The following is a 13,510-nucleotide window of genomic DNA, read 5'->3' on the forward strand; positions in this document are numbered from 1 at the left end:
GAAAAAATTACTCCCTCCGTTCCTTTTTACTCCTTCCATTTCTTTTTATCTGTCATAAACCCATATTTCTTTTTATCAATCATTTTTAAACATCAAGAAGTATTTATTATTTTTTCCCCAAAATTACTCTAACACTCAATTTCAATTCTCTTCTTGGAATTTAATATGAGAGAGAAATGTGAAGATATAAATTATGGGTAATTTTGAAAAAATAACTAATTTTTTTGGTATGTGAGATTCAGTTATTCACGACAGATAAAAAGGAACAGGGAGTTATTGTCAACTTTATCTAATTTACATCGATTATGAAAAATAGATTAAAGGTAGTTGGTTACCTATATTTTATAAAAAAATTCCACTACTTTCCAAAACTATCTCTATTTAAAACTACACTAAGTGGAGTATATGATTTAATGCTTAGCTGATTGTGATTTATTGAAAATTATACAAGTACAATAAATTTACTGGTAAAATTGGGAAAAAATATTTAATGTTGCATAAAATTTCTAATGTGACAAATAAAAAGGAACAAAGAAGAGCTCCATGACAAGTAAAAAAGAACGGGAGTAGTATTTACTAAATATAGGCATGGTATATTCATGCCTCTTTTATTAGTATTTATTAAAAAACACGACAATTATAAATGGATTATTCTCAATATTTTCTTCATTTCATCATTAATTTAAAATAAAATTTAATCATATTTTTTAATTAAAAACCAGCGGGCTTTTGGCCTATTGGTACTGAGTCCTTCTCATTTTAGAAAAGACCCACTTAAAGTAAAGACAATATGTGTTGAGCTTGCAGATGTGCTCTACATAAGTGCATGTTCCTAACTATTAATCTTAAATTAGGTGTTTGTCGCGGGTAAAAAATATATAATTAATTAATTAAAATAACATTTAATAAGACAAATTCAAATTTTATCACATTATATATTGAGAATTAATTCATTAAATTCAATACCACAATCACACCCAAACTGACCCTTGGTCCAGCATCATAACACCCAACAAAAATAAATAAATAAATAAAATGGATGATATACATTTAATCAATTACATGCCATTAATATGTTTTAAATGCTTATTAATAACGTGTAATAAAAACCATTAGTGACATAATTGCTATTATTAAATATTATTTTTTTTCATTGCAAGATGGAAGCAACATCCACCGTCCAATTTTTATCTATTTATATATTTATTTAATTCCTAAAAATTTCACCTTTGTGCTATCGAAGCCCCAAATCGAGTCCACCTTCCCCTCAAACTCTCATTCTAGGGTTTCGTTTCAAGAATCCTTCATCGATTTCGGGGATCGTTTTCGTCAATTTCGTTGGTAGGGATTTCTGATTGTTTCGATTTTTGTTAGGTGGTTTTATTTGTGGAGTTTCTGCTGATCTTTTGCTGGGAAATTTCAAGGATTTGGAAGCGTTGGAGCGTAGGAGAAACAGAGACTGGATTGTTTGGTTGTTGTGGTAATTTGAGCGATGCCTCGGACCGTGTCTCGATCCCGATCGCCGTCGTATAGACGCCGGCGGTCGCCATCTCCGGCGAGGTATAGTAGCAGCAGGAGGAGCAGGCGTGACCGCAGCCGTTCTCCTTATTCTTATAGGTGATCTCGCTTGATATTGAAAAGCCCTCTGCTTCTTTTATTCTCTCTCTCTTTGTCTGTATTATCGTAGAAGATTCTCGTAGTGGTATAGAATTGTTGAAGTATTTTCCTGTTCTGAGATGTCGAGTAAAATCATTTTCTGACGACCCTGTTAATAACTTTTAATCATGATATCGGCTATTGTGAAATGCATGCTGGACAGATTCTATTTTACTTGGATTTGGTTTGGATTATTTCAACTTGCTGTTTTATATATAAGGAAGATGTACCATTATATATTATGTGATTGAGATTTCACTTAAGGTATAAACTCTTGAACAAAGGAAGATATTGCTTTCCATGTTTGATGAGAAAAAAATTTGTTCTTCCGAGTATAAACATGTAAATTTAATTAAGTTGCTCATGATTTGGCCAACAAAGTATTATATCGTTCAAGTTACTTAATTGTGCGGATTAGTTTTGACTCATCATCTCTGTAGTAGTTATGAAGCATAGGTATTATGTTTATTGACTATATTCTGTTCATCCACAAAATCATTCCTGGTGATTATGATGTTAAGCTATGTGATTTAGAAAGGTTTATAAAAACAACTGCTTTGCATTGTAACTATTATCTTCTCACTTAGATGAAATGCTTCATTTGTCTATTTGTATGGATTATGATGAATTCATTTTTATGCTTTAATAATCTTTACTTGTTTTTCTGGCAACAGCGGGTTTTATATGACTTTACGATGTATTTATTTATTTATTGCAATTATAATCATAATTTGTTTATGTTATTCCACTTGGGCATTCATGAAGATAGCTACAGTTAAGTACAAGTAACATTTAACTTTTGATGCAGCTATGGCGTGTTCTTCTTTGTAATAGGTAAATGATGTCCTTTATATTTTTTGGTCTTTAACTTTGCATCTGAATGTGGAGATGTTGTGGGTTCTATTCTTCACATGACTAAGAGTTCACCAAACTGAAAAATAATTTAAACAACTATGAACAGATAAAAATATTCCATGTAAGAGTTTCCCTATCAAACCTTCACCAAAACAAAAAAATAGCCTTCTAAGCAGGTGATGATTGCTCTTGGTTTATGCTTTGGTTGATTGATTTGCACTTGCAAGAGTTTCTGTGATAAAAGATGGGGCATGGAAAGATTACTCATTACAATGCTTGAGGTAACAGTATGTGTTATTCTACAAAACTAGCAATCAAATATTCATGATGGCCATCTCGTGCCTGATATTTTTGTGATATATTTTTAGTTATTTTCTGATATTTGGCTAATATTTTATTATTCCTTTATCAGGAAAAAAAGCCTTTCTCCTTCTCCAAGAAGGCGCAAAAGCCGCTCTCCATCTCCTAGACGGCGGAAAAGCCGTTCCCCTTCACCAAGGCGATACAAGAGACAAAGAAGCAGGAGCTCATCAAAGTCTCCTGTACACACGTCTAGAAGCCCCAGTATTGGGTTGCTTGAGCGCAAAAATGCCATTGAGAAACTTAAAAAAGATGAGGAGGAAAAGAAAAGGTAAACTTATGATTTTTCAATGATGATTTTTTATTTCTGTGTTTTATATATGTTATTTTTTTCATTGGTTTCCAATAATCGTGAACTAATCACTATGTCTGAAGATATGCTCTCTTACTCTCAAGATATTAATTGAAATATGTTTGGTATGCATGGTCAAGGAACTTTTTTTCAATTCTTCCACTTCATACTTTGTTTGAATAAATTTATATCAAGAAGTGCACACAATTGTGCTCAAGTTCAACATGATAATTGTTTTATGCCATTGCTTGTTTGGAAAATGTAAATTTCTGTTTCAGAAAGAGTGAAGCTTGACACTTGGCTTTTTAAGGTTTGGATATTGTATTTCATCTTATGGATATTTTGAATCTATTTGATACTAATACTGATAATATTGATGCTTAATAGTTATTATGATAATTTTGTGAATACGTCCACCTAATCATCAGTGGTTGTAATTGTGAATGCTTGTAGGCATATTCATGGTTATACATGCATTAATATTTACTGCAAAGGTTGCCCTGAGACTCAGCCATGTTCATATTGGTGTTTTTAAAGCATGAAATCAGTAGAACTATTTACTAGTATACATTCTTGGAGTTAGGAGTGGACCTGGTTGTCCTTTAGGAAATTTGGCTCTATGTTTTCTTCAATTAACTTATGAACAGGACAGCATTTCAACCATAGTTTCTTGTTCTGTAGATTGATTTTCTCCTTTTATTTTCATTTCCATGTGGAAGATTTGAAGAACCCTGATCCACTGGATAATTTTTCTTTGATCTGCGTGTGCATATTGGTCTTCATGTTAGCCATTTATTTTGATAGTTTATGTGCATGTCACATTACTATTAATTAACTTTATGCCTGACCTGTGGTATGAAATAGTGTGCTTTGTCGATCTTCAACATGCAACTTTATGTTGTTTGGTTGGCATCATAGTTCTTGATTGGAGGTTTTCCCAAAAATCAGTTAGATTTTGGACATTATATTCCATAACTACTATACTGTATGTTGAACAGAGTGCAATAAATCTTGTCTATTTGATTTGAAATGGAGGTGTGGGGTTGCAATGCTTTTGTTACCATAATAAAATTTCTTTTAGTACACGATGCTTGCAAAATATCTACAGAGAGTTGGTTTATTTTAAATCAGCATTTTTTTTTTCTGGATTTCCAGACTTTACAGTGTTACCACAGCATGCAATTACAAACGGACTAGATTATCTATTTTAAGTTGCATAATCTCGCTGATTCTTGAACCCTAAAACATATTAAAAATTTTGTCAAAGTCATTTTCAGACAAAATTGGTACCAGTACAAAGCTTGAAACAGTTATTTGGGAGGTTCATTAATGAGCAAAAGACCAAGTAGGCTTGATTTCTTATGAATGCTATGCCTATAAGGTTTATAATTTTTTTTATGAAGTCATGGGATGAATGTTCTTCCAGGTTTGGTCAACATGGAGATGCCAATAAGTTTTTGGAACAATGTATAAATTATATAGCACTGCATCAATAAGAGCTCTGACATTGATGTGGCCTAATATATGAACTCTTTGGAGCATTACTTTTACCCTGCATATCAACGAATATGAGCCTATCAAACAAGTTAGCAGTAACACTCCTAGTTAATTTACGTGCTTTGCCTCTTTCTGAATGCATTTTAATATAGGATGCATATGTTTTTGAAATCTTTTATTATGGACTGGAAGGCATATAGCTTGGCTTTATAATTGTGCTATTGAATTTCAAGGAGTAGTTGTAATTTGAATCTTACCAGCTTGGCTTACTTTATAAGCAAGAGCAGAAAGCAGCTTCACATGAGGAGCTGTTGTATCATCAATTTTACATTTATTTTCTTGGGTAGTACATCTTTTCTTGCATTAGAGATCTTTCTTGTGATTCAATTTCAATATCAAGATAGGTTGAGGAGTGATTATATAGTTCTTATTTCTATATACCTGCACCCGTGACTAAAATATTTGTACATTTAAACTATAAGCTTGTATTCAAAAAAGCCTTTCACTAGATTCTGGTTGTTGACAAACCATATTGCGCTACTTGCTGGAAACAAGTTGAAGCTACAGGAAAGTTGATCAACATATTTTAAGTTTTTAACATGGTTTAGGCAGGTATCTCTAGATAAGAGATAGCAGGTCGTTGTTAGTTTGACACTGGTTTGTCCTTCTATAACATCTAGGGTGATTAGTTCATCAACTGATGTGCCACTGACAAGCAGATGTAACTACCCCATTCTGTACTTCACATTTAATAAACTTAAAACTATAAAGTGCCAGAACTGTGCTTTAATGATAGACTTGAAGTCTTTACGTGATTAGTTTTAAACCTGGTACAGGTTACTTGACATTCTTCTCCACAGGCTTTTCTGAAGGAAGCTACTGCTATAGTTCCACTTGTTATATTTGATGATCCAATTGGTGCCACGTTTATCTACTGTTCCAGTATGAAATCTGATTTATTTGGATCACAAGTCAATTATAGAGGTATGCCTTGACAGCATAAGCTTGTATTTGATATTAGATGGACGAAAGGGGAGATTGTTTGGTCATTATGAACAAAGCTTGCAATGTTGCTTTAGATTCAGTTATGGCTACACAGCCTGATGAAGCCATGTTATATCCTTGTTATAATAGCTGTTATGAAGGGCATTTCTATGGCTAACTTCTTGTTTTTCCCCTTCATTCCAGGCGTCAGAAGGAGGCAGAGTTGAAACTTCTAGAAGAAGAGACTGCAAAGAGAATAGAAGAAGCTATTCGTAAAAAGGTCGAGGAGAGCTTGAACTCTGAAGAGTTAAAGCTGGAAATACAAAGAAGAATTGATGAAGGCCGAAAAAAACTATTTGATGAGGTTGCAGCCCAACTCGAAAAGGAGAAGGAAGCTGCCTTAATTGAAGCCAGACAGAAAGCAGTAAGCCTCTCTCCTGTGGACCACTTGGCTATTTCCTACCACCAGCTAATTTTATATTCCATAGCTGATCTTTGTTTTCTATGCATAATGTTAATTCCATTTCTCATCGTTTGAGTTGGCATGCATGTTGAGTTTGCTTGCAAGCCTTAAAAGTGCCAGCAGGCATACAATGCCAAATTATTTCAACTGTTCCAGTTCATGGCTGTCAGGTGGTATATATGTCTCTCTTTTAGGTATTTGTCTTTATTAATGCTTTCATAATCTGTTCTAGCTTCTAATTGACATAAAAGTGCAGCTTTTCAGTATCTCAGATAGAACACATGGCAATAGGAAAGTTTGTGCCTTTTTAAGTGTCATTGACAAGTTTGAGCTTCTTAAAATCTTTAATGTCCGAAGACTCTTCTGCTTTATAAATAAATAGTTTCGTATCTTAAACACTCACATTTTTCTATTGGATCGAACTGTGACCTTGGACATCTAGGAACAAGAGCGAAGGGAGAAGGAGGAATTGGATAAAATGCTTGAGGAGAATCGGCGGAGGGTGGAAGAGGCTCAAAGAAGAGAAGCACTAGAGCAACAAAAGAAAGAAGAGGAGCGGTACCGTGAGTTGGAACAAATCCAAAGACAGAAGGAAGAAGCGATGCGGAGAAAAAAGATGGAGGAAGAGCAAGAGAGGGCTAATCAGATGAAACTGTTGGGCAAGAATAAATCTCGCCCTAAGTTGTCATTTGCGCTCGGTCTTAAGTAGTTATTCTCCGCGGTTTTTCAGGTGTTTAAAATGTATGTCAGTGAAGAAGATGGAACCTCCATTGATATGGTCTTTGTTTTTGCCAATTCCCTTGTATTGTTGAATATTTAGGGGGCTCCTGCTGTCTGCCTTCTTCATTATGGTCTTTGTTGAATATATTTATGTTATTAAAATATCCTGTTTTTCCAGTGGCGTGATTTTTAAGCGTGTGATGCGAGGGTAAAGATGGAACCTCCCTTTCAAACTAGCTTTCTGTAGTTCAATGTGTGAACCTCCTTTCAAACGCTTTTTTAAAACATCTGGATGTTGCTCTATAGTTCAATGTTCAGTGATGCCATACTGTAAATAACTCTGTTTATCAATTTCATTTTTAAGATAAATGAGGTTTTACATAGTAATTTTAATGAGTTTTTTTTTTTTTACCAAAAATTATAAGCGCAAATCACAATCATAAGCATTTACGGAAATGCATTGGTTACAAACATTTACTCACCATGACATATTAAGGATCGTAGACTATGATTCCATAATAGTAATCATTTATCATGCACCTTTAGAGGAACAGAGAATGTAACTTTTCCCACATGGGATTACACTAGGACCTAAATAAATAGTGTTCTACATTAGTGAAGATTTAGTAATTCATGAACAGTACTGTTTCATACACAACATGGGATCAAAACAGTCCAAGTGTCTAGTGGACCTGTCCATGGGTCGGGTTCAGATCGGGTCTCGTCCATAATTACTAAATTTTAATCTTGTTCAAACCCGGCTCGACTAGAAAATTTGAGTCTTTAACTTTTGTCAAAATCCATCCAAATTTAATGATCTCTACTCAAGTGCCTAGCCACTCACAATGAACAAGTGTTAACATGCTCAATTTATTTAATGTCAATGGGCACTTAATCAATGTTTTTCCCCCTCAAGTGTTTTATAGTGAAAAAGATATATTTTTTTCCAAGATATTAAAAAACAAACATAAGAAAAGAAAAACTTCCTCAAAAAGCAACCAATGAGTGGCATGAGCAAATTCTTGATTTACATCATAAAATCTTCACATACTAACTTCCAAAATCATGTAATTTTCCCCCATCATGTATAAAAAAACAAACTTAAAATCTGATTCAAACCTTTCTAGCTACAATAGAATCAGCAAAACTTCCACCCCAAAAGAAAAAAGAAAAATAAAAAAATAAATAAAAGAGTTCCAAAACCATTAAAGGTGTTGCATCTTGTGCTTGTGAAGCTTGAGACACTTGAGCTCTTCTCCTCCACATCTCCTCCTCCACAAACTAGAGTTTGCCATCTCATTCTTCACCAAAACAGTGCAATCAACTTTCACTTTAGACCTCACATCACTTCCTGACCAACTTCTCTTGCCCATCTTCTTGGAATTCTTGTTATTCTTATCCAGTGAGCTAACACTTCTTGATGTCCATGATGTTGAAGATGATGCTCCATTTTGATCATGATATCTACTTTTCCTTGAAGATGAAATTGATGAAGAAAAAGAGGAACCAGAGCTATCTCTAATGGCTTCTTCAGTTACTACAGGAGGTTTGAAACAGCATGAAAGCTTGAAGAAGTTGCTGATGCAGTGGTGGTTTTGGTGCTTGCCCATATTGGATCTAATGGAGATTTCAGAAGACCAAATGATGATATATATACATTGGTTTAGATAGTCAATGCAAAAGAAACTAGAAAGTCCATGGAAAGAGTTGTGTGTACTAAAACTAAACACTGAGGATGTGATTGGCTGGTAGCCTTTAACTCAGTTGGTCTTTGAAGGCTGACCATTTCTATCTTCAGAGTATTGGGAGGAAAATTCAATCCTTGACTTGAATACAGATGATTTTGAAGTCCAAAAGCATGTATTGAGACCATGGACCAGATTAGAATTTACTTTCTAGTCATTTTAAATTAAAAGGGGAAGATCATTTTGATTTTCCAATTGCATTTATTAAAGACCAAATATTTAGTTGATTTCTATAGTGTGTTCGACCTATATGATCTGACACTGACATATTTAACACAAGCATTACCTTTTTTTCCTCAATCTGGAAAGGATAAAAATTAAGCATATTTTATCAGTCCACACAAAATTCTTTTGACAAATCTGTAAAATATCAACATGGGTAATACAAAAGTAGCATAATTTAAACTATAGACTAAAACTGCAGCAAAAAATACAATAGTAATTAACAACCGACTGCCGGTAGAAGGAGAAGACCAGCTCTAATGTAGCCAGGCTTCCCATTTTTACATTGATATTTGAGAACTTTGCTGTGAATACTGTTGATGAACTCTTCAGCATCACCTCCTGTCTCGGGCAAATGGAAAGTTTCGGCCGTAGAGCAAAATGACTAACTGAAACTCTCATCATTCAACAACTATATTGAGTGATTGCTTCATCTATGGTTGTCTTTTGCTCTGTCTCGTCCATGCCTGAGAACAAATTTTCACTTGAACTATCATTTGATCTTTGGATTATCTCAGACTTTCTCAGCGCTTGTTTCCTCCTCGATTACACCTTCAGACTCTTTATCAGTATCTGCTTTTGATTGTGATTGTGTGCCTGACGCAGCTGGAGATGCAATGGGGATGCCCATTCCTTTAGAAAGAGAAATGTACTTGAAAACAAGCTGTTTATAGCAATTTAGTAGGTTTTCCACATCATCGACAGTCAAATCACCTGGTTGTGCAAATAAGAATGGGTATTCCTGGAAATATTTAATAGGTTGATCATCCTTCAGAATCTCCGAAGCTCCTTTATTCTCTAAGTCTGAGAGCGATGGTGCTTTCACAATTGGAGTTGGGGGGACATTATACACATTCTTTTGCATATAGCTACCAACACTCCTTTGAACTTCAGATGCCTGGGTCTTGTGGTCAGGAATACTCTCATTGGCTTGATCTTTGAGATTTTCTATGTCAGTCGATTGGCCTAAGAGATATGCTCTAGCAGAATCCATTTTTCTCTGAAACTCCATTTCATCCATTGAAAGAGACTCAGCGGTAATGTTCCAGATGAAGGACTCGGCAGAGACGATATTTGTAAAAAAATATGCTGATTCAGAAACCAGTCGTGAGCGACGCCTATACCTCTCGATGTAGAGCAAGTTTGAATATAACTGTGGAGGGTTTGCCTGCATGGTTTACAGTAGCATTGTTTATAACATAAGTGATCCAAAAGATTAAACCTGAAATGACAAAATGAAATGACAGAACATGCTTAAAAAATCAGAATTATGAATAGTTATACAAAAAGAAAGCTTTATATTCAGCTTGATCGAATAAATTTTACAAAAAAAAACTGCACTTGCCTTTAAGGTGACATAAATGAGAACTGGGAGAAAGTCATCAGCTCCAGGCGGATTGTCCTTCAATGCGATAGATGCATTTATTAAAAGGTTATTTATGACTTTACAGCAATTGAGAATACAAACAAGTTTATCTCTTGGAGCCTTGTACATGTTAATCTTCTGTAGCTCTTTCTGTGCAAGCTTAGGAAATCAAAAGAAAGAAATAATGTAAGAACTCCAAGTTACTAAATTAAGCACTTACAAAGGAGCAAGGAATTAGCATGCAATATATTTATACACTAACATGATAACTAAAGTAGTTTATTGGTATAATGTATAGCAATAGAAAATAACAAAATAAATGGCTTCCACAATCGCACTATGAACTCCAGAATTTGTGTGGGAAAAGGTCTAACAATAACTAAGTTGATAATAACCACCAAGTATTAAGGGTATAAAAAAAAGGTCATTAAAAAATACGGTTTTTAACATGCCATTATCAGAAACATGTAAGGCAGAATAGTCAAAAGATCCTCAAAGTAAAGTTTTAAAGAAGTCAATCCCCTCTTCTCCTCATGTTTTTAGACCCGGTCACCATCATATATTTTAATAGTCAATAGAAGATATGGTAAAAGAATATGACAAGTTACCTTCTTAATCTATCATAAATTCATCCAGTTAAGGCATATCAAAACTCTGACAGTAAAAGTTTGCAGGACCATATGGGAAGAAAAGATGGAAACGCTAACAAGATAAAAAAAAAATGGATAACTCACCAACCAAGATGTTTCGTTTCTGAAGTTTGGTTTTATGTCCAAATTTTCTGGAGTTACAAACTGCTGTAATAAAGAAATCTTTTCATAAAGTTCCTCATCATGTTTTACATCTTCTGGAAGTGATGCAAACGCACGATTGAATAATTTTGTCATGATATATTTCTCCAATCCCTGCAAACCGGAGAGTAAGAACCATGAACAGAAAATTGGAAAACACAATGAAAATCTATGGACCTTTTAAACAAATAATATCCCAAAGATTCAATTACAACAAAATATGATGTATAAAAAAACCGTCGTTTTATGATTTAGTAAATGACCATCACTTATTAATGATGGGGAGTCAATTACAACAAAATAAGATGTATAAAAACAGTCGTTTTATGAAATGAGCAGAAATATAATAATGACAAGGAGCAGAAGTGTGAGCAACGTTAAAAATAATCATATGCACAATTGTTTCTTACATCATAGGAAAGGAGCAAATGACCATATCTCATTAAACTAATAACATTACTGAACTTGAAATTCAATTTTTTTTATAACCTTGTCATTCTTCAAGACACCAAATATTGGAAACCATGAATAAACAAAGACAAAACCTTTTTTAATTATTATTTTTTCAGTTAGCATAACAGCCAAACGCTTGATAACAGAATCTGAAGCATTTCAAGCATTGAAATTTTAAAGAATGTAAACAAATAGAGTGATTCTCACTTCACCAGCACTTTCAAGTTCTTCCTCTGAGCTACCAGCCCAAAGCATATGAACCTTGAATGCCCCTTCCATGTTCAAAAGAAATTCTTGTACCGAAGCACTGTCTTTTTCTGGATCAGGAGCTCTATTTGAAAATGACACTATAAAGCTGCCGTGAAAAATGATATATATCAAATATGTGAATATAAAATTTTCAGGCTTATGCAATGAAGAGAACAAGGTAACAACAAATAGATCTGAAAGATAAGGTGTAATCACAAGAAAAGGTAATGGCATTGTGTTATAGGCTGCAGTTCCAACTTTAACATGTTAGTTGCTTATTTTTAAATATGTCTAATATGTTGAGTCAATTAGCTGATCGTATTTTATTAAGAAAAGTTTCACTCAAAAAGTATGAGATGGGATTGAGAAACCAAGTCTCCCTAAACAATCTTGATATCTGATAGAGGCCATCAGGATATACTGAAACTTGGAGACCAAACAACTTGTAAAACAATGATAAAAAAAGTTTTGATGTTTGTTTAAATGTATCTTCACTGTCCATCTTTGTGCTCCTTTGAAGACAAGGGCCACAGCTAAACCAGTAAAAGGCCTAGACTATATCATTCTAAACATTTCAGGCGGCTATGGAAACACGATGTAATCACAATCATCAAGTAAAATCAAGAAGTTCGATGAGCAGCTCTTAAAACAAGCATTGTGCAAAATCACAAGCATTCCATGAGACCGAATCTCCATGGATGATTCAGTCAGCCACTCAAGACATTTAATTTTCCTTTGGCTTCCCACAATTCCAACTAACCCTAACACATAAATTCGATCAAAAACCAAACAAAAAAGCGTCAATGCCCTCAAAATCATATAGTTCGCAACAAAGATATGCCAACGCTCCGAACTAAACCCTAATGCCACAGAATAAGCACCGAATCAATCATAACGAGAAGCAGAGCCACTAGAGGATCGACCATAGATTCACAGATTAAGAAGCATTCCATAGATCATCCAGGTCAAATACTAGAATTAATCTGAAAGGATCGACCAAATAAGTAGGAGACGGCGGAAGAACCTCTTAATGGATTTGACGAAGTCGGCAGCAGAAGGGTGGCGCATGCGGTCGAGGAAATCATGCCAGGTGAGCGGTGCCGTCGAGGACCCAAACACGTCGGTGTTGCCGCCGCCGCCGGCGTCCATTGGTCCGAGATTTCTCCCTGAAATCGGCACAGCGTTCGAGGGAGGGAGAAGGGAGCAAAGAAAGATGAAATTTTTGGTACAAAATCAATGCTCGCTCGCTCGATTGATCGATCGATCGATCGTGGATCACAATGCAGCAGGAGAAACAGGTGGGCTTGCTCCTGAGTTTTGAAGACTGGTCCTCTTATGACGTGTGCTTTGAGATTCGAAAACATACCCAAATTATTATCCACTCCCTTGAATTTTCACAAATACCTCGGACCCCATTTATTTATTTTACTTTTTACTTTTTATTTTTATTTTATTTTTTTCCTTAGCAATGCTGACAATAACCAAAGATACTTACTTAAGACGGATGGAAAAATCATTCGTGTGTAGGATAAAACAAAAATTCAACCTTCTGAAAACACGTATTAATAATTAATTATGTGTTTTCATTAGTAAGAGAACATGCGGTAACTATGACTAGAGTAATTTGCTAGTGTGTAGCTGATGTAGACGATCATCGGACGAGTGTTGAGTTGACTAACTTTATTGTTCTAGCGCTGAGCCTTTAATCTATAGTGCCTTATATGATTTATTAATAATAATAATGCATATGAGCTACCATACATCCAAAATCAGTAACTCCTGTATGAAAGTTAATCATATTAATCATATAGTCACTTGTCAATTAAGACAGTGGTTATTCTTGAGAAAATCTACATC

The 13,510-nt window shown here is 34.6% G+C and overlaps 2 protein-coding genes across 3 annotated transcripts; one reads left to right on the forward strand and one right to left on the reverse strand.

Annotated features, from left to right (window-relative positions):
* Nucleotides 1-1,206: 1,206 nt before the first annotated feature.
* LOC120250432 (uncharacterized protein At1g10890) lies at nt 1,207-7,004 on the forward strand. Its single transcript, XM_039259249.1, has 5 exons — nt 1,207-1,341; nt 1,424-1,617; nt 2,924-3,142; nt 5,849-6,068; nt 6,550-7,004. The coding sequence occupies exons 2-5, from the start codon at nt 1,493-1,495 to the stop codon at nt 6,814-6,816; spliced, it is 831 nt and encodes a 276-aa protein (XP_039115183.1). The 5' UTR covers nt 1,207-1,341; nt 1,424-1,492; the 3' UTR covers nt 6,817-7,004.
* Nucleotides 7,005-8,871: 1,867 nt separating this feature from the next.
* Nucleotides 8,872-12,948, reverse strand: LOC120250394 (vacuolar protein sorting-associated protein 9A-like). Of its 2 annotated transcripts, none has more exons than XM_039259211.1 (5): nt 12,678-12,948; nt 11,612-11,759; nt 10,895-11,065; nt 10,140-10,196; nt 8,872-9,962 (listed from the first exon to the last, which is right to left on the reverse strand). In XM_039259211.1, the coding sequence occupies exons 1-5, from the start codon at nt 12,800-12,802 to the stop codon at nt 9,309-9,311; spliced, it is 1,155 nt and encodes a 384-aa protein (XP_039115145.1). In that variant the 5' UTR covers nt 12,803-12,948; the 3' UTR covers nt 8,872-9,308. The 2 variants fall into 2 exon arrangements, with proteins under 2 accessions (XP_039115145.1, XP_039115144.1); XM_039259210.1 differs by having other exon boundaries at nt 10,140-10,319.
* Nucleotides 12,949-13,510: the final 562 nt, after the last annotated feature.

Source organism: Dioscorea cayenensis, chromosome 19, assembly GCF_009730915.1.
Source record: "Dioscorea cayenensis subsp. rotundata cultivar TDr96_F1 chromosome 19, TDr96_F1_v2_PseudoChromosome.rev07_lg8_w22 25.fasta, whole genome shotgun sequence".
In the NCBI taxonomy this organism is placed as follows: domain Eukaryota; kingdom Viridiplantae; phylum Streptophyta; class Magnoliopsida; order Dioscoreales; family Dioscoreaceae; genus Dioscorea; species Dioscorea cayenensis.